This window comes from Amblyomma maculatum, chromosome 5 (assembly GCF_055883805.1).
Source record: "Amblyomma maculatum isolate TAMU_Amacu chromosome 5, ASM5588380v1, whole genome shotgun sequence".
NCBI lineage: Eukaryota > Metazoa > Arthropoda > Arachnida > Ixodida > Ixodidae > Amblyomma > Amblyomma maculatum.
In genome coordinates, this window is record NC_139348.1 from 105437237 (window position 1) to 105458813 (window position 21577).

A 21577-nucleotide genomic window follows, 5' to 3' on the forward strand; every position below is an offset into this window, starting at 1 on the left:
CTGCTTCTCCTGCCGGACTGCGGCGGGCTTTAGGGTCAAGCGGTCCTCCTCCGCCTCCCACTTTCCCATCGCACTGTCTCTCTCTTTTCCATTGCGTCCAGCATTGCTGACCTCCTCGTTCTCGACTCTGGCACGGAGGGGGTAACTTTGCCCGAAGTATATAAGGGCCGGCGGAAGGCAGACCAGTCACTGGACTTCTCGGTCTCGAGTCGCAGTTCACTCCCAAAAGCCACCATGAACACCTTCGTAAGTATATCCTGCTAATGCAAAAGCAACGGACCACGAAGAACGTTCTTCACGGCTAGGCAAAATGACTGACCGCATACCGCAGGGAAAGCTGCACCGTTTGTTCTGGCATACCGAGATCTTCCAAGAACGGCGGCCACCATGCTAGGATTTGATCAGGATGTCTAGGCGCCCCAATAGCTAGAACGTGCATTTCACTATTTGTTTCAGCGCGTAATACGGTTAATGTGATGCCTGCCTTTTCAACTGACTTTCCGAAAACAAGGCACTTTGAACGTGGCTAACGTATTAACCCTGGGAACAAGATTATAAGCCATGGGAAATTCCTGCTTCTGTATTCCAATGTCCCTTTAGCATATATACTTAGAAGTCGTGGATTAATTGAGGTATATAAGTGCCTTAAGCTTCAACGTTATCTTTGTGCCATAGCTCTGGATACTTTAACGAAGGATGAGTATAATCAGCATGCGCGCTCACCTAAACGAATGCGTGCTGCGTAACGTCCCTGAAAATCATGCGCTTTGATGATTAATCGCTTTAGAAAGGCCATAATGTTTGGGCTGTAGACCTTGCTAACAGCGTACTCAGGTCTGCTATTGGTTAAATATTTCGACATTACGTGCTTTTCTTTCGGGTTAAGCAACAGTAGCAACTGTCGCGATACCAATTGGGAAGGCGTGCGCCACTGCATTTAGAATCGTAAGAGCTATCCCGGACTTTAGCATGGTTCTGCCGTAGTAATATATAATTTTATTTAGCTTTGCTGGTGGTAACCGTGCACCAGATGCATGCGCCAGCTGCTAGGATACAGCCAGTAAGCCATGCTGCTGTCCTATGATGTTTCCTGATCACTGACGTTGAACCTAAGCAATCTTTCCCACAGGTCGTTGTCGCCCTTCTGGGCCTCTTCGCCGCCGCTAACGCTGGCTTCTTCGGTGGCTACGGTTACGGAGGCCACGGTTACGGAGGCCTCGGCTATGGCGGCTATGGCGGCTATGGTCTTGGAGGCTATGGTGGCGTCGCCGTCGCTGCTGCCCCGGTCGCCGTTGCTGCCCCTGTGCGTCCCGCTGTGGCCGCTGTTCACTCTCCCGCCTTCGCCATCCACCCGAACGCCGCTGTCGTCGGCTCCTCCTACGCCAGCCACGTTAACCACGGTGTGAGCTACGGCACCCGCGCCGTCGCTCGTCCAGCTGTCGCTATCGCTGCTGCTCCCGCTGTCGTCGCTCGTCCCGCTGTCGCCGTCGCTGCTGCTCCCGCCGTTGCCGTCGGCGGATATGGTCTTGGACTCGGCTATGGAGCTGGACTCGGCTATGGAGCCGGACTCGGCTACGCCGGCTACGGCGGCTACGGCCTCGGTCTCGGCCACGGCGGCTACGGCTACGGTCTCGGCCTTGGCTACAAGAAGTACTAAGCGGTACGTTGGCGGGGACTAAGGAATGGGCTAATACCTTAAATAGAGCGAAAATGTTCCGCTATTTAGAGTCCTTCAAACAATAGTTCGCCCCCCTTCATCGGGCCGCAGCTATCTTCAAGCCTCAAGGCAAAGGTCCGGTTTCTGTTGTGACCCCCAAAGCAGATCAAACAATGACGAGCTCATTTCGCGCTTTCTTCCAGCACGTACGAGAAACTGTACATGAACGCATGAATACCTTGCGTAGTCACTGGCGTAGGTACTTTTATACTGTTTGTGCGTTTCGAACTTAGGGTCATTTTCAAGGTATGTAGAGGCCTTCCGACGTAGACGTATGATGCACAATCTCACCTAACTAAGTCAATTTCAGTCAACAGACATATAATAAAGAATTTTCCCACGCGTTTGTTTAGTGCACTCTACTAGAGGTGAAAACAAGCGTATATAGATATGAAAACCGGGTTTGTTATAAACATGACTCTCATTACTGCTCATTCATTTTGTTGAGACAACGGGGTGCAATTAAAAGGGAGTAGCATATTTATCACAGATTGGGTCAGCTACCCCGCCGGGGTGGCACAGTGGTTACGGCGCTCGACTACTGTTCCCAAGGACGCGGGATCGAATCCCGGCCTCGGCGGCCGCTTTTCGATAGAGGCGAAAAGCAAGGCGCCGTGTGCTGTGCGATGTCAGTGCACGTTAAAGAACCCCAGGTGGTCGAAATTTCCGGAGTCCTCCACTACGGCGTCTCTCATAGCCTGAGTCGCTTTGGGACGTTAAACCCCACAAACCAATCGAATCAGCTGCTTTAGCATGTTTTACGGCACTCTCCGTTTTCAGTTGGATTGATGCATGCTAGTGTTAATTTGTTTTTTATTCTCTACTTTCACAGGTGGTACCTCAACACTTAGGAAACAAATAGTGAATGGATGGTCCTGCCAGAAGACCGGCTTTTGGGACGAAGACTGCGCAAGCGTCCAACTTGCGCCTGGCCCCGATGTGGGCACGGAGTCATTGGTTGTTGTCGTTAATAAAATGTTTAAGTTATTGAAAACGAATCACGCTCTACGCTTCTGCACTTTCACGGGAGATAAAGCAAAGACACGAAAAAGGCGCAATGGGCAAAAGGGCCGCTGCCGCGCCCTTATGGACCTGATTAGGAACTGGGCTTAAAGAAGGGAAGAAACACTTGGAGCTGCTTCGCGCACATTTAGTCACTCATGGGAATTATTACTGGGAAGACATTTTCTTTTTCAAGGCTATGTATCTATACTCCGCTGCCTTTCTTCTTTTTCGTTTTTCTTGGTTGTGAATATATTCCCTTTGCTTGTAACAAAGCTTGAGAAATAAAAGTGCTGCCGAAACAAAAAAACATTTCGTTCCCACTTGTGCTCTTTTCTTTTTCATTAGCGAAGAACTTTTAGCTGCATTCGCTTCATGAACACAGTAGTAGTAGTAGTAGTAGTAGTAGTAGTAGTAGTAGTAGTAGTAGTAGTAGTAGTAGTAGTAGTAGTAGTAGTAGTAGTATAAAACATGTGGTTGGTCGGGTCCTCAGTCCGGAACACACAAATTCTTTTCTGGCAGTTCACAATCGTTGGAAAGGTTTTGAAGACAATGTTTAGCGTAAACGTCCTCAGGTGTAGATTTTGTTTTGAAAAGCCCACACGCGCGCATTGAAAGCCGACAGCAGGTAGCGTGCTGGTGCTGTTTTTTTTTTTTTTTTTGTATGAACAATATTTTCTGCTCCTGCTTGATACTGTAATCACTTTGGCCAAAAAATGAAATGAAAGCTTCCGATTCGTCATTTACATTTGTGCTTTATAAGTATAATGAGTCCTGCCTTTAGTCTTTATTATTGCTGCACAATTTTGTAGTGCTAACTAGCAGGCGTGTTCTAATATTAAAAAGACGCTTTCGGTGAAAACAGATGTAGTTTCAGTGCACACGTGGCACTCTTAGACGGCGTGTGTGGATCACACGGCAAAACCTTGATGCAGAGGAAGGAGTTTTGAGTAAGTTATCGTTTCTTTAGGCATTGAGACGACATACAAGAAAGGGCTTGCACAGAACACAGGAAAAGCGTATTTTGAAACTATCAGAAACGGTTCAATTAGTACTTATTTTTGGTCTCCACTCTGCCGCCTGCGGAACTACAACGCAAGCTGCGCCTTGTGCACTATGGGCTTCCTTACAAAACTTGGCACAAAGCGGGGAAGTTCGCTTCTGCGACAAGCGTGCCAAATATAGAACTCGCAAACATTCACAGTAAATGTTCTTAAACCTTACTAAATCAGAATAAATGCTGGGAAGATTTCGTAGAAAAGACTCCGAGGACCTGTTACTTCAAGCACATTTCTTCTACCAAGGCAGGACAAAAAAGAGAGTGTGCTTATGAACATAATTGTTCGTTTATTTGTTCTCATGAAGAGCCGCAGACAGGAAAGGCGTTTTCTAGAATGCCATTTTATTGCCATTTTGTTAAGAAATACATATTAAGAGCATAAAGGTTTTATTCATTATCATTATTATTATCCCAGTGTTCCGGTTATAGTGGAATGAGGATAGGAAACAACACAAAAAGTAGGCGAATACAGCACGTGAAAAATAGCGCAAGGGGAACAGTGCTCCTAAAGACTCCGATCGATTGTAGCAGTTTCAGAACGTTGTCAAACCAATAGAGCAGTCGAATAGGCACTTGGACGGTGAAACAACATTCTAGGTGGTATGGTATGTCAACAACGCAGGAATTAAGTACTACCTCGTCTTCCTACATGAACCGGCGAGCAAGCAGCATCCTTTGTATAGAATAAGGGACTCTCGCGTGCGCACGTGACGAAGATCATTAGCCCACAGTGCAGTCTTTCAATACAACCGAACGTAAGATGACGATTCTTAAATGCTGAAGGACCAGTAACCCGTTTATTTCATAATTCCCCGTCTTCAATTCCATGTTTAAAATAAAAGCTCGCACATACATAACGTGCAAAGCGGAAAGAAATCACTTTTCGATAGCAGCCCCAAAAGACCCAGCCCAGAACTGCTCGTGTTTGTGGAGAAAAATAACTGTCTGCACAAAATTCGTGTTTCGGTTTATATATGTGTTCGTTAAGTACATCAAATACCGTTCCAAGCCTTTTACATCTAAGAAAACCAAAAACGTTGCTATATTATGCTTGATAGAGTTGATAATTTTTCCTACAGGTGGTGCGCAGAAAAAAAGAAAAAAAAAACTGATACTTTATTGACTGCCAAAGATTATAAGGGCGGTTAGCTGCCGGTAGGTATAGACTTGCAGCATCGCGCCAGCAAATGCATTTTGGAAGGGTTCTCAATTGTCAAGCAACTATGCAAGAACTACAAGAGCTTGAACTCCCGTTAAATTCCCTGATGTTTTTTTGTGGCAGTAAAATGTTATATAGAACATAAAAAAAAGGACTGCTTAAATGAATGGCACTGCGTGTTTTGGAGCCCTCCTATTTTCTTCTCCTCTGTAGACGACAAGCACACATGGAATAGTTGAATCAAGAATCAAAACCAGGAGAAGGTTAGAGCCCATCGCAAAGGTATACCTACTAATTTCGGCTCTCCGTTTTAGTGTCTGGCAGAAATTCATGTTAGGTCAAAAACTACTAAGCTAGACGATATGAGCAAGACGGCCGACATTATATGTAAGAGTGATGTTTAAAAGTTTTGGCTCAATTATTCCATTAAAGCTTTCCCATATTTTCTGAATTTAAGAAAATCAAAGTAAATTGATCTTAACTCCGCTACTGAACTGTCTTGAGGAAGATGGGTGGGAAAGTTTGCTGCACAAAGAACTCTAAGCCAATGCGGAAGACTTCGAAGAGACGTGACTTGCGACATCAGATCCATTGTTTACAATTCATTTTGCTGTCACACTTACCTACCTTTACATATCTGAACTATATCTTAGTTGTTGCTTTTAACAAAGGAACCCCTTCGCCGGAAGGTTGCGTATCCGTTTCCAGAAGCGATGTCCGAAATTCGGTTCCTTCTAACCTCATTAGTCGTTTAATGGACACTAGGCACAGCGTTGTATTAATACGGGATAACATAAAAGCGCACGAAATACTTAATAAAAACAAACAGCTCCTCAAGCCACGGAATCTGCTGCATGCTTCATGGATTCCAGCGAGCAATTTTGTTTTCGACGCATCCGATCACGTAGGCCACCCACTCCAGTTCTAATCTTTATACTTCCCACATTGTGACGGAGCGCGCATGACTGCAGCGAAGGTTGAGCGGACGGCGCAGAGCTGTTAGTTTTCCCTTCGAGGTCGCTCTGGTTACCCGGTTTGCAGGCCAACGCGGCTGCGGCGCACTAGTTACGGTAGTCCATTTCGTGTGGCAGCTACGCGCCCAGTGCCAGCTCTGGCTATCTCTGCTAGTGATTAACTCCGTCGCTTTCAGCGCTGGAGAGGCGATGTAGCGTTTTTCTTCGGCTTTCCGGCTCGATTTCTGCGCTGTTTATCGAACTGCGTACCTAACGGTGCCGGGCTGAGTGCAATCAATATTCATGAAGTCTTGGAACAGTGCATGCTACTCGAGCCCGGGGCAGTGTAGGGGAGGTTATATACTAGACTTTGAATCTCATTTCTTTTACCCGCTTGAATTTAAGCTCTCTTTCCCTGTGCGCATTTTCAAAAGGCGTGGCCGGTATTGGCAAATACTCTTTTTTTTTTTTCTATTTTCCGTACAACTTAACGGTTAGTTGGAACGGGACGCTTTGCGTTCGAGAAACCTTGGCCGTATGGAAATACGAAGCTGACCCACGCGTAGTGGGCGTTGAAAATGCTGCTCAATCGGGCTCAGTAAACAGCGCTTTACAAGCGTTTGCGAGAACTTGTGCTCCGGGTTCTTTACTACTGCCAGTTCACATCCGTTCCGCCATTTACACTCGCGTAATCGGGGCGCTATGTGCTAATTTGAACACATTCACTGTTTCGAGTGACCTTGGGCGTCTTTTCCTTTGCAATACATCAACGGAATGGGCAACCGCCTTCGGAGTTATCGGTTTTAAATACTTGTTAGGAATTACTCAGCGCTGAAGAAAATATGCAGCGCCAAATCTTGGGCTGACCAAAAGCTCACCATTGAAAATGAAGCTCTGCCTCAGGCACCCTGTCACGATTTCTCGTAATTCCTGCATATGAAAATACGACAGCTGCGACTTCGCGATCGGTCTAAAGAGTGCACTTTATTTTTGTTTCTATCGACGTCTTATTCAAAGAAAGAAAAAATCTGAAAGTAATCTGACTAACCTTTATGACAGTTCATGACACGTTTTGTGATGTACGCGTTGGCCACATCTGAAGCCGTAGCCGCGATGTTGTAGGAGAGGAGCCTGTAACTACTTCGGATGATCTGATAATATCTCAGAATTGGAAGCGTTTTCAAGGGAGAATAAATGAGATTGAACCAGAGGCGAATGAAAAGGATAAAGACAAGAGATTTTCTCTCTATTTAGGTAGAAAAGTAGCATAAAATTAGAGCGTCACGTACTTGCTATCTTCACTACTCTGAATATTGTTTACTTGCAAGCCCAGCTTGGCTTCTTCGAGAGCTGCTGACACCTACCTCCGTCTACATGTCCCATTTTGGATATGAAAATGTTGCACGCCCATGACATTTTGGTGTAGGTGCTAATCATGTGTATTGGACTACGTGAGCGTTTGTCCGATATGTGGTGCTTATTTGATCGTCGTGTTCTTTCGACGTCCGATAAGATAAACGTGTGCAGGGCAAATTGCCTCCTATGGGGCATATGTCGGTCACGTGGTCTTGCGCAAAAATGGCCTGGGGCGAATTCTTATCGCCCATTCTACGAAGACGTTCTTAACCACGAGAAAGGTCCAGTACACCTGTTGCTGTGAATGATGAAACAAGGTATTTGTAACTAGCACTTTTTTTTTATTTCAAGCACACCAAAACCAAAACAAGGAACATTGCAACAAGCATCTGGATCCCTAGCTCGCAGGCTAGTTGGGATCCATGTACATAATGTTCAAAAGAAATTATTTAGTAGACAGCAGAGACATCTGGCAAAATTTTAAAAGGAGTAAGAGTCACAACCTAGTAATAGTACGACTTTAACAGTGCAGAGAAGTTGGTATTTTGTTTTATTTCTATAGGAATTTCATTCTTTATTGTAGTCCCTACAGGCATAAGAGTTCTTTTTTCATACAATTTTTGCTAATTGGGATGAGAAAATTGTTTTTCGCTGCGCTTCGTGATCTGTATTGTGAGGAGACAAAGTGAGATCAGGGTAAAGGATAGTTGCTGGCGATCGAACGGTGCACCATTATCGCAGTTTTATGCTGAATTGCTGAATGAAGATGATTTTATGCTGAAGGAAGATGAAGAGGAAGTATCTTGAAATATTTGAAAAGAGGCGTCGTATGGGCACGGTAACTGGAATATGATATGAACCGAATTGCTCTTTTTTGAATTTTGAAAAGTGGTTCTAAATATGTCGGATAGGTATGGCCCCAAGATTCAACACAAGGCGACTGCAAGGCAGTCACCTGTCATATTGTTGGTGACTGCAAGGCATTGTTTCAGTGAAACACATTAAATAGAACGAACCACTCCAAACGAAACAATGTTGAGCTTGCTTTCTTCTTTCATGAAAACTGTCACTTATACGAATTCGTAATTGCCATTTCAGGGATTAGGACAGTTTAGGTTGGCTTATGGGGTTTAATGTCCCAAAGCGACTCAGTCTATGAGAGACGCCGTAGTGGAGGACTCCGGAAATTCGACCACCTGGGGTTCTTTAACGTGCACTGACATCGCACAGCACACGGGCGCCTAGCTTTTCGCCTCCATGGAAAAGAGGCGGCCGCAATCGGGATCTTGGACACAAATGTCGACCGCCCTAACCACTGCACCACCGTGACGTGGGACTATGAGAGTGGTCAGCGCGTGCAGTATAAAAGCTACATATGGTACCACATATCTTGATCAATTGACGTAGGATCGTTACCCTAACTAGTATTCGTCGAGATACTTGAGAAAGCAAAGTTGACCGCCTACACACACTCTAGCGCTTGTATTTTTGCACAAATAATAAAAGCGCCCTAGAACGAGGCAGCTAACAATACGAGATACTGAAGGTTAGCACAAAAGCTTCTGCGCTTAAAGCAGTGTTTCTTGGGGGAATCTACATAAGAAGTAGAAAACGACGTACACATTTTTTCGGGCAATGACTTCTCGATTGTGCCGTTTTCTTTGTTTGGGTACCTTGAATTTCTTTAGAATCAAATATTGCAGCGCATATTTTGCCATAATTAACGCACAGCTAGACATTTTAATAAGACGGAGAACAATAACTGCCTTGCAGCCAAATGAGCGCTAGTTTTCGAGGGGAAAATTTCCGTCGCTGCTGGCACACTTCGAGAAAACTGAAAAAAAAAAAAAAAAGGCAGCCTTGACTATGTTTTACTTAAGTTTTGACTTCTTCATGTGATTCCTAATAAAAAGCCAGTCAGTCTGTGGCCGGTCAGTCGATCGGTCAATCGGTAAATCGGTTTGTCGTTCGGTCGGTCGGTGAGTGAAAATGTTGGCAGTTCATTGCAGGTGCCGCTATTCCAGAAACCATGCAGACGCATCTGTCTTTCTATAGTCGTCAATGCCCGAGCGGGACAACGGCTACTCTCATGCTACAATATTGGGTGTGTTAATTATAGGCTTATTGCTAACTTGTTGGCAGCTCCATGCCGTGTGATATAAAAGTACCTGTTCCACTTAGAGGGGGTCACCTAATGTATACTGAGTAGTATACTTTCAGCTCAGTGAGTAGAAGTTCGGATAAAAGTTGATATGAAGCATTCTTAAGTCCGTTGCCTATTGTTTATTTAGATTTATAGTTTCTCCTTGATCAAATGTAAGGAAATGAAAAAAAAAAAACAGACTCTGTATACCTAAATTTGGTACCGTTTCCTTGGGTTCAGCAGGACAGCGCCCTCACCATTTAGCCACTGCGGAGGGGCTAAACGCCAGGAGAGCAGGGGAACAATGGACATAAGGATGAGAATATCTTGGCCTGATTAATTTCGCTTCGAAGGCGCGAAGGTTGTCTTTCAGAGGCGTTCATCGACCTCACCTCCATATCTTCTCAAGGAGCCAAAAGGCTGGTGTTTTGTCTTCGTATTTTAGTTCGCTTGTAGAATTTCATTTGCAGCTTCGCTCGGGACAAGAAGCTAAGAGAACATCACAGCTGCAGGAATTGTGTTCTTACGTGTCTACAAGGTCCCACAAGTAGTTCCAGTCAAGAGCGGTGCATGATCTGTGGATGGCGAGCGCACGTGACTAGCCGTAGGACGGTGAGGCGACCATAATAAAATGAGATATGTCTGCAGGGATTTCTGCAATGCTGTACTCAGTAGGGAGTTAAATTGGTCTCCTTTCGCGCCGTATCCGCACATCCCGTAGCTATATATACTCAATATTGAGCTGCAAGTCTCTTCACAAACCAACGAAACTGTATTCTGGATTGTCTTCTACGAAGGAATCTATAACTGCACAGAAAAAAAGCATGGTCTCACACTGTGGAGCAGTAACCTGCAGTGACCCGGCTACTCGTGCAACGTTTTCGAGGTCCCTGGGGGCTAGATAGGACGCTGGGCGCGTTGCAATGATCACTCATCGACGATTGTGCACGGGTCTGCGCCTTGGTCGCAGCGTTTGCGCAGGTTAGGCCAGAACGAGGGGCGACCGACGCGATCTCGTTTAAGCCGCACGCCTCGGCTCGGTCCGGCAGCCTTGGCTGGCACGAGATTCAGGACGGGTAGCGGCGTCACTCTCAGACGGTCTCGTTTCGGGCGAGAGAAGGCGAGAAAGAAAGCGTGGGGCGGTGCCGGTAGTTGCGGCGAGGGTGACGGCAGCGTGCTTTCATAGTGACTCTTGCCCGCGCTTAGGTCCTTGTGTTTTAATGCGTACGTTTCGGCACGGTCGGAAAGGGAGCGTGAGAGGCGTTGTTGGACAGTCAGATGGAAAGCTTGAGCGAGCCAGCCTGGCCTGGGCAGGGCTTTCTACCGAGCCTTTTCGATGTGATCGCTTCTTGCCATCACCCCACCTACTACACAGTCCCCCCCCCCCCCCCTCCCCCCTTCGCCCTCTCCTCGGCTCAGTCCAAGTTCTTCCGAAAGAGAATCCAGCCCACGGCGACCATTGGCTACCATGGGTCCGGTTTATTCTTTATTTTCTGCAAGATAATTTCTCGTTCCTGCCAGCGGTCACCTGCGCTCTCGGGCCGCGATTTCGAGTATAAAAACGGGACGAAACGTCTCAGTAGCTCTACGCTCACTGTCTCTTGTGTTCTTCGTTCGTTCACCAGCGGAACTAACAGCTTCACCATGAACGCCCTTGTGAGTAGAGAAGCCTAGGGGAACTACCTAGCATTTTTCGCTTTAAGCAAGACGGCGGGCCATCTTCCCTGATCTCGTGATCATCGCGGAAGAAAGGAGGCTTGTGATGGCTGCATGTCAGAAATCGGTTTTTAGGCGAAGGTCCCAGCGCCTGGAGGAAAACACGAAAAGGGCGGCTTTAGTCTGCTTATACATGTACATAAAAGACGCATTATAGCCTGTTAAATTTATTACAGTGCTGGGAAAGAATAATGAAGACATGATTAAACGACAAGCTAACACTAAACCGGTAGTATTGTGGTGGTCTCCGTTGCTTCTTGGGCTGGTTGAAATACGCAGGCAGTGACTGACCACAAACTGAACTATTAAATGTCTCACCAAAATTACCCCTTTCCTATCCTCATGTTTGTACTCTACTGTGCAGTTTGGAAGTAAAAAGCTAGTAAACGTTTAAAAAGCGTTAATTTTTTTTGCGACAACAATCGGCCTAAAACCGCTCGTTTGTGTCCGCATAGGGTAGCATTCTTAGCCATTAGTCGGCAGAGTGTATAGTTCTAAAGACTGGCGCCTATGTAGTGCTTACAATTCTGTGCGTTGAAGTTGCGCTGCGTTCTCCATCACATTCCAGAGTTTGCCTTTTATCTATGCGGAAAGCGGTGACCACATTTTGGTTTAATCTCTTACTACTATCCATGTCACGAACCATTTCACAGATGACTGAGGTACCTGTTGATAGGTCAATATTAAACTGGGAACGAGGTCCACTCATATCGAAGGTCAATCGCAAATAGTACAGTACCTGAGGCACGGATTTCAGGCGCGTTGTCATCGAAAGTGCCATAAGAATTACGGAAATCTCTTATTTGCTGATGGTTCACTGTCTTTGTTTAATGCCTTATGTCCTGCCCCGCAGTTGGCCGTCGCTCTCCTCGGATTCATCTCCGCCGCCTCCGCTGGCTTTGTGGGCGGATACGGCGGCTACGGCGGCTACGGCGTTGCTGCTCCCGTTGCGGTTGCTGCTCCCGTTGCGGTTGCTGCCCCCGCTGTTCACGCTGCCCCCGCTGTCGTGAAGGGTGTGTCCGCGTCTTACGGCGTGAGCACCGGTAGCGTGCTCGGCCTCTACGGTGGACACGGTGGTTACGGCTACGGTGGTCTTGGCTACGGTGGTCATGGCTACGGTGGTGTTGGTTTCGCTGTTGCTCGTCCCGCCGTGGCTGTGGCTGCCGCCCCCGTTGCTGTGGCCGCTCCCGTGGCTGTGGCTAAGCCTGTTGCCTTCGCTGCCCCTGTTGCCGTCGCTGCTCCGGCGATCGCGGTCGGCTATGGAGGTTATGGAGGTTACGGCCATGGCTATGGAGGCTATGGCCTCGCCTTCGGCGGCTACAAAGGGTGGTAAGTTGTTTTGGGAAAGCAAAATCTCGAGACAAAATAAAGAAGAGGCAATCATTGAAAACGTTTAGGCTTCGATAGCACAGGTGTGGAGCTAGAAGGGCTAATCGTCAGTTCTATCAGACATTTCTTCAGTGCCGAAATCCGCTATTTTCACCACTCCTGGCATTGCCGCAGTGCTATGTTAAACTTCGCAGATCATTCTTTGCCGGAATTATTAAAACAGGTTTACCTTGATCGAGGGTTCTGCGATAGCTGTTGACACTGCTTCGGTTTACTGTTGTGTTCCTTTCAAGAATAGGCTTTAGACGTTTGACCAGCAAGACACTTTTGTTTCATTACGCAATCTCCTCAGAAGCCTTTACAACAGGAGACTGTTAACACCGTGGGTAAGTTCGAAATAAAAGCCTAGCAGAGGGCTTTGAAGGTTTTTTTACGGTATTGGCCGCTGTTACTTGTCATTGCAGAAGCCGTTCCACCGATATTTAATCCCAATTACTTTAAAACATCAGCCGGGCAAAATATAACATCCTCCCAACCACTAACGCTTGTGGCAAAGTAGACTGCAGTTTGGTCTCAAGAGAGGAAGCTCACTTTTTTTCTTGCATATATGCGAGATGCGGTAACTGTAGGTTAATAACAAGGAAGTTTTACAGCACTAAACTACGTGTGTTAGGCATTACGATGTAAAAAGGAAATATCGTTTGGGCACACTGATAAAGGAAGCGACCAGTTCCTTCAGTATTGTTGATTCTTTTTGTTACAGAGCACAAGTGACTGGAAGATTCAATGGATGTCCACACCTCATCGGCCCGTCAACGCGTTGGACGTACGCTAGTTGACTTGGCTATAGATTTTTAAATTATATATATCTTAGGAAGACTTCACCAAGCTCATGTCTTTCGATGTAGAATAAAATATTACAAAAAGAACACATCAGTAGTGAATGGGTAGAGCTGACGGCCAAACCTGTTATTAGACTTGATATTGACTGGGGTAGCAAAAAAAGAAATTTGCTCATTTACTTCCTGCATCGTTGACAAGTTTGCCTGAATGGTCTGTACTGAATAAAAAATTTGCATCATGCAGTGCCATATGAATATCTCTGCACTTTATTTTGCGCAACGCGAGCACCAACACCACACGAATATTTCACACTTCAGACAAGGGTATAAATATTGAAATTTGCATGTATAGAGAAATCCACCGCTATGAAGCTGATTTTGTGAGAAAAGCTGTAATCGCTCATTAGAATCCACCCAAAAGCAGCCACACGGCCATTAAAAAAGTTGTGTAGCTTTCCACAGCAGCCGTATTGCTTCCCTTGACTGAATGATAATTAGTATATTTGTAATTTTATTATGATCATATATACTGAGCGGACTGCCCTTGGGTGAATATAAACCAACAATTGTTCCTTAACTCTGATAATTTAGTACTCAGTGTAGATTCTGCAGGTTTACACTTTTGTTTTATTTAAGGAGTTAGGAGTAGGATGTGAGAAAAACGTGAAGTTGCCACAGTTTTTTCAAACTCTGTGGGCGCCTCCGCTGAGCAACGCAGGACAGAAAAGAAGCACCGAAAAGAGACCTCGAGAGCGTAGAGACAACTCAGTGCTTAAGCCGACCACGCTTCGCGCACGTTTGCGTGAGCCAAATCCAAATGTGCTCAAGTTTGCGGTGCTGCAAGAAACGAAGCCCCTGTGGCAACCGGTGGAATGACGCTAGATTACAGTAGCAGAATGTGCTCGAGAGAGCCCATTTAGATTCTGGGCTCTTCTTTTGCATATTGTGCATAAAACGTTCTTCTTTTGCGTATTGTGCACAAAATGTACGTTCTTCTTTTGCATATTGTGCCCCAAACGTTCTTCTTTTGCATACTATTGTGCAAAAAACGCACGCATCAATTCTAAAACAAATCGCCGAAGTGTCAACATGCAGGTGCAACTCTCAAATACAGAGCCTCGCATTCAAGTGTCGAAGGAAATGTTGCTTCAACACAATCGCCGAGAAGAGCAACTACTGCAGCAAGCCCCTTTTTGTTTGAAAACATGTAATAAGTGATTGGTGTGTCGGCACTAGTTATAAAAGCAGAAGAATGAGCGCATGTAATAAATGTTTTTTTATCGCATCTTTGGTTTATAATTGAATGGACTAAGAAAAAGGGGGAAATGAGAGTAAATAACCGGGTAATCTGGAGGACTGCGGGCCCACCTGTATAAAACCCACACCAGGAAAGAAAAGCCTTCATGTGCCATAAGGAATAATAACATGAGTTTGTTTAAAATCACATTATTCTAGGGGGATTCTGGCAGCAATAGGGTGAATCAGAAGCTTTAGCAAGAGTGTTGCTCCCCGATTTTGTGTAGTCGTTGGTTTGCGTCGTGGTTTGGCACAAAACCCTGCATCGCGTCAGGGAACGGAGGACAAAGGGACAGATGTGAACGGTACTGATGTTAACTTGCGGTAAGTTCTCGTGAGTCGTCCGTAGCGCTAACGTTTTAGGAAGGGTGCACGAAGAAGCCCCAAAGACACGAAAAAATAACACGTACTTCCCCTTTAGCTTGATGGGTGTTGGCTTAATTAGACAGGTTTCGGTGCGCTTTCAGGAAACTCTCTGGCGCAAAGTTCTGGGGGTAGTCTCCAAATGTTTGAACAAGGTATTCGAAGCTTCAGAAGACAAAAGCCTCGGCATTGCTGGAAGTTTATTTGCAGGAAACAAATTATTAAGCAATTATTGTCTCATTTTAAAACAAAGTCTAGTTTTCGCAGCTAGAGAAAAAAAAACTATAACACAAACCAACCAAAAATGAAATGACACAGAGCCGTTTCAGTTTCAAACGAGATATATTTTTATATTGACTCCACAAGGATACTTGCTTGTTAGCTAGGCCAATGCATCGCCGAGAGTATTTGTTAAAAATGGGACCTGCGCTCTCAGGCTATAGCTTTCACGTGTTTCATAAATTAAAGCCAAAGTTGAATCAGTAAAGGTTACCGATAATCTCTGCCCCTCCTTTCTCTCTCAGTTGTAAGAAAGAGCAGAAAACGCTTTGAGATTTTGCCCAACATATAGGACCGCTTGAGGTGGGCATTTTCGCGTATGTTTACCTTGATCATCTACTAGATTTCAGTTTCAGTTCAGGCGTTCAGTCGTGTCCGACTCTTCGTGACCCTATGGACCATGTCACGCCACGCTTTCCGGTCTCTCACTATCTTCAAAACATCACATAGCTTCATCTGCAATGCCTCGAGAATGCCATCTAACCATCGCGTTCGCTGCCTACCCCTTCTCCGGCGACCCTCAACCTTTCCCAACATCAAATCTTTCTCCAGCGACTCCTCTCTTCTCATCAGATGAGCAAAGTAGCTGAGCTTTAACTTTAGAATTTGACCCTCCAATGAGCAGTCAGGGTTTATGGTCGACAATATCGACTGATTTGATCTTCTGGCAGTCCAAGGAACTCTTAAGAGTCTTCGCCAGCACCACAATTCAAACGCGTCAATTCTTCGGCGGTCAGCCTTTTTCACAGTCCAACTCTCGCATCCATACATCACAACTGGAAAGACCATAGCACGGGTTATACGGATCTTGGTTGGCAGACTAATGTCTCTGCTCTTTACTAGGCGGTCAAGGCTAACCATTGCTCTCTTTCCCAGAAGCAGGCGTCTCCTAATTTCATGGCTGCAGTCTCCTTTCGAGGTAATCTTGGCGCCCAAGAACAGCAAATCTGTCACAGCTTCCACTTATTGTCCATTGATGCTCCAGGACTTGATAGGGCAAGACGCCATGATCTTCGTCTTTTTAGTGTTCAGTTTAAGCCCAAACTTCTCACTCTCTTCTTGTACGCGCATCAGAAGTCTCTTGAGTTCCACTTCACTTTCTGCCATTAAAGTGGTATCATCCGCATATCTAAGGTTGTTGATACGTTTTCCAGCAATCTTCACTCCAGCTGAAGACTCGTCCAGATCGGCCTTCCTCATGATGCACTCTGCATATAGGTTAAATAGGCAGGGCGACAGTATGCAGCCTTGCCTCACCCCTTTCTCAATCGGAAACCAATCAGTAAGACCATGCCCAGTTCTGACTGTGGCCTCTTGCCCTTCATAAAGGTTCCTGAGGAGACAGATGAGGTGAATTGGAACTCCCATCTCTTGGAGAGCTTGCCACAATCTGCTGTGATCTACGCAGTCAAACGCTTTCGCATAATCAATAAAGCAGAAGTAAATGGGTTTCTGGAACTCTCTTGCTTTTTCCATGATCCAGCGAAGGTTGGCAATTTGGTCTCTAGTTCCTCTGCCCTTGCGAAACCCAGCTTGCACGTCCGGAAGCTCCCGATCCAAATACTGCTGCAGCCTACCTTGCAGGATTTTCAACATCACCTTGCTAGCATGCGAAATAAGCGCGATCGTGCGGTAGTTGGAACAATCTTTGGCACTGCCTTTCTTTGGAATGGGGATGTAAACTGACCTCCTCCAATCCTGTGGCCACTGCAGGGTTGTCCAAATCTTTTGACATAATGTATGCAGTGTGTTAACAGCGTCGTGGTTGAGGTTTTGAAGCAACTCAGCTGGAATACCATCAATTCCGCTAGCTTTGTTCTTAGCAAGGCTGGCTAAGGCCCATTCAACTTCACTCTTCAGGATGCCCGGCTCGAGATCAGTAATCACAATCGTCCTATGTTGGGATGCACATCCGGGTCCTTCTTGTACAGTTCTTCTGTGTATTCCTGCCACCTCTTCTTTATCTCTGAGGCTTCAGTGAGGTCCTTGCCTTGTTTGTCCTTTATCACGCCCAGCTTAGCACAGAAGCTTCCTTTGATATCTTTGATTGTCTTATACAGAGCTCTTGTGTTCCTTAATTGGCAGTTGTCCTCAACTGCTTGACACTGTATGTTCAGGAAGGCATTCTTATCTCTCCTTGCTATTTTCTGAAAATCCGCATTGAGAACCTTGTATCTTTCTCTTTCCCCCATACCTTTTGCCATCCTCCTTTCCTCAGCTATTTGCAAAGCCTCTTCAGATAACCAGTTTGCTTTTTTGCATTTCTTTTGCTATGGAACTGCCTTAGTAGCAACTTCTTGTATTATATCACGAACATCAGTCCACATCTCTTCGGGCTCTTTGTCTTCTAGATCTAATTCTTGAAATCGATTCCTCACTTCCACAGCATATTCTAATGGAATCTGATCCAGATCATACCTGAAAGGCCTTCTAGTTTTCTACGTTTTCCTCAATCGAAGCTTAATTTTGGCAACAAGAAGCTGATGATCGGTGCCACAATCGGCCCCAGGCCTTGTTTTTACTGCTTGTATAGCGCTTCTCCATCTCTGCCGGCAAATAATATAATCGATCTGATTCCTGTACAGACCGTCCGGTGAAATCCATGTGTACAGTCGCCTCTTGTGCTGTTGAAAATGAGTATTCGCTATGGTCAGGTTGTTTTCTTGACAGAACTCTACTAGCCTCTGCCCAGCTTCATTTGGCTCACCAAGACCGAACTTGCCCGTAATTCCGGATATTTCTTCACTCCCTACCTTAGCATTCCAGTCTCCTATGAGAAAAACGACGTCTGATGATGGGGTGCGGTCTAAAAGGCATTGTAGGTCCGCATAAAATCTCTCAACGTCAGCTTCTTCAGCAGTAGTGGTCGGTGCATAGACTTGGATAACTGTTATGTTGAAAGGGTGACCTTGGATCCGAAGTGAAATCATTCGGTCGTTTTTGGGGTTGTACCCTAGCACTGCTTTGCCCATTCTTCTGTTTACTATGAGAGCGACCCCATTCCTTCTCTTGGAGTCGTGCCCACAATAAAAGACATAATGGTCGCCGGAGTTAAATTCTCCCATTCCGGTCCACTTGAGCTCGCTGATACCCAAGATATCAATGTTCAATCTGTCCATTTCTCGCTTGACGATATCCAGTTTACCTTGCGTCATAGATCTTACATTCCATGTTGCTATGTGATATAACTCCTTGCAACATCGGACTTTCCGGTCGCTTCCCGACACATCCACAACTGAGCGTCCTTTTGGCTTTAGCCCAGCCGCTTCATTCGTCCTAGAGCTACTAGGAATCGCCCTTTGTTCATCCCCAGTAACATGTGGGACGCCTTCCAACCTGGGGGGCTCATCTTCCGGCGCCATATCGATAATGGTATTGTGACTGGCCATAGGGTTTTCTTGGCAGGAAATACTGGAGTGGGTTGCCATTACCTTCTCCAGTGAATCACATTTTGTCAGAACTCTCTGCCGTGACCTGTCTATCTTGGGTGGCCCTACACAGCAGAGCTCACGACTTCATCGAGTTTCGCAAGCCCCTCCGCCACGACAAGGCAGTGATCCATGAAGGGGTCTACTAGATTTACTCCTCCTTAACACCATTCTCTTGCGCAAGCTAAGAAGGGAGGTACCATATATCCCTATCAAAGTCTGGTTGCATGATTCAGTATTTGCGGCTGTGGGCAATGCGGTATTCTAGCTACCACTGTTTTGTTGCGTATGAGGAAACACCTAAACAGATCAGTGACTAACATTGATTTCGTTCAAATCGTGCTCTAGATGTTGAAAAGCGATCCCAGAGGTCAGAAGGGGGAGGTGAGAAGTCCAAAGGTAGCCGTAAAGTCAAGCTCTTGTCAATAAACATAGATCTCCTCTCTGTAGTAGCCTGCTCTGTGTACCAGGCTTCACATCCTATGTCCTGCCACACTGCTTGCTAGAGTGCTTTGTTCGCCTGGCGCTAGCTGCACGCCGTCATTCGCTTGGGAGTAAGTGTATGCTCGCCTACGTGATGTGGTCGCATGGGAGCATAGAGTTTCTTACTCTTACCTAGAGGGAAAGCTGTGCTGCCGTCTATGGGAGTTTACATGGAGTTTTCAGACGCCAGTTCAGCCACCATGGGCGCTCAAAGCATCATGGGCCGGAGAGCTACCGAGTGCAGAACTACAACTTTTGGCCAAAACTAATGCAAAGACAAACGTTGTTCTACCGTAAATAATGTCCTAAGATTTAATATTGTGACTATAAATTGCAAAAAGAGAGAGAAACAGAATGCCAGTGTGAGATTTATCCAATATAAGCGATGGCTCTTTCTCCTATTGGCTTAGTTTTGAGCAGCACAAATACCAATATTTCGCACTTATAGGCACACTTTGAAATAAAAAAATTTTATGAAAATATTTATCGTTGTGCAATCACTTAAGAAAGTTTTTAGTGGCATTTCGGGAAACAGAAACCATTTATTGGCGACGTCTGCTTTTGCGCCTTCGCTACTATGGCTTTCGCCGTCTATGTACGCACCTTCAGATGATGATGATGACGAAAAAGAAACTTCGCAGTAATGCCATTCCACGTACCCGAGAAAAACCGACTGTCCCGCAACAAGTAGCACACCGGCCCATGATTCTTAGCGCGCCCATGGTGGCTGAAGTGCAGCGCCCTCAGCTTTCCCTCTAGGTAGTGTAAGGAACTCTATGCATGGGAGAGGCCTCTCACTAGCCCTCGTCCTGCTCAGTCCCCCCGGTATCTGACGTCATAACAACCGGAAGGGCTTGAGAGCATTGCTTCAGATGGATGTTGCGGTATAGGAGTCACGGTGACGCCTTTGTCTAAGTACAGGGTGGAAAGCCGGTACTTTGTATACGGTAGCTCCGCGTTGGGCTTGGTCTGGGCTTCCACAGCAAGCCCAAGACATTGTCTTTGGCTTAACACTGTGCGCATGGAAATGAATTTTCTTTCATGTGCCGACCTAGTTGCAAATCCTAATGCGGCACACACTGTCTCCGAATTTTGCTCTAGACTGCATAAGCCATGAGGTCAGTTTTTGTCTTTACTCTCTGGATTGCATCATCGCGTTAGTCAGGTGCTATTTGTGTGAAGCCGGAGCTGGTTTAGAGTAGTAGTGCTTTGTTCGATCATAGCACGCTCGCTTGCTGATTCTTCGATGAAGTCGCATTGGCAGAAAAAATAAAGAGTAAGGTACCCTGTTTCCATACTTTATTTGTTCCTGCCGAACGTTTTAGTTTCGTGTCGTGGAAGCAGAAGAGTAGAAAGCGTTTCTTTTCGGTTCTTCTATAATGAAGGGGCAGCTTTTATCTATCCAGCTAAACAGGGTAGGAAGCGCGTAGTCAACAGTAGAAAATTTGAACTATATAATTCAAGAGAGATAGCAGATGCCGTCATATGGTTTCGTTTATGTAGTGTGAGAATTCAAGCTATTCAACGAAACAACTATTGTAGGGGCCCCGAAGAACATTTCTAACGTGTAAAATAAGGTTAATTAACATTACATCATTACAATCACCAACAACCAGACATTATGCCTCAGAGCAAAAAGCCTCTTTCAGTGACTAGTTTGTGAAGATATATCTTGTCCCCGTATCACACTAATTATGAGGCGTATTTACCGCTGCTGGTCCTTTTTCAGCCGCATCATGAATCCTGCTGACCCAATACGTAGAGTTCGGTTGTTAGTGTGAATTTTATGTCGTTTCGGTGGCCATTGTGTCCCTTCTGATATCACGCTCTACAGAAGTTAGATAGTATCGCGAGAAACTCCAGAGTACTACGTAGTTCATTTGCTTCATTCATTGCACAAGAAGAGATTGGTTACAAGGAGGGATGACCTGTAACAAGAGATCATGCTGGAATCTTTTGCTTTATTACGGAAGGCCTTTAGGGCGCCATTACCGCTGTGTATCATGACATCATCTGCTGTGGTATGCTATGTATAATAAGTGGAAACGTTTCTCCTCGGTGGTTGTCAAAAGAGTCAAAAGAGCGTCTGAAGTTTCAAGCGGGCATGATCCACTTCTAGAAATATTTAACGCAGATATCTAGGTGAGTTGGTAGGAACACGCATATAGCTAATGTAAGCTCAATAAACACGGAAACAGAGAGAATGTAAAACCACAACAAGCACTCACTCCAACTTATTCTTAACTCGACGAAGCAAATACAAAAAAAGAAATGTGTAGAAAACTACAAACACACTAATGCCACAAAGTATCGAAGAAAATTAGAGCAAACATTGAAAAATTGTGCACAAAACAAAGAACGAAAACCTTGTATACAAGCTGCAAACTAGCAGCCACGAATCCAACGCAACAACACTCGTGTCCACAACTCAATGCTCTGCACCAACGAACA

At 45.6% G+C, this 21577-nt stretch overlaps 2 protein-coding genes across 2 annotated transcripts; both read left to right on the top strand.

Moving 5' to 3' along the window:
* Positions 1-203: 203 nt before the first annotated feature.
* Positions 204-2715, top strand: LOC146189119 (uncharacterized). The gene is made up of 3 exons (XM_084603210.1): positions 204-246; positions 1130-1660; positions 2550-2715. The coding sequence occupies exons 1-2, from the start codon at positions 235-237 to the stop codon at positions 1655-1657; spliced, it is 540 nt and encodes a 179-aa protein (XP_084459336.1). The 5' UTR covers positions 204-234; the 3' UTR covers positions 1658-1660; positions 2550-2715.
* Positions 2716-10983: 8268 nt separating this feature from the next.
* LOC146189120 (uncharacterized) lies at positions 10984-13520 on the top strand. The gene is made up of 3 exons (XM_084603211.1): positions 10984-11046; positions 11960-12435; positions 13199-13520. Coding segments are annotated over exons 1-3 (489 nt in total). The 5' UTR covers positions 10984-11034; the 3' UTR covers positions 13200-13520.
* Positions 13521-21577: the final 8057 nt, after the last annotated feature.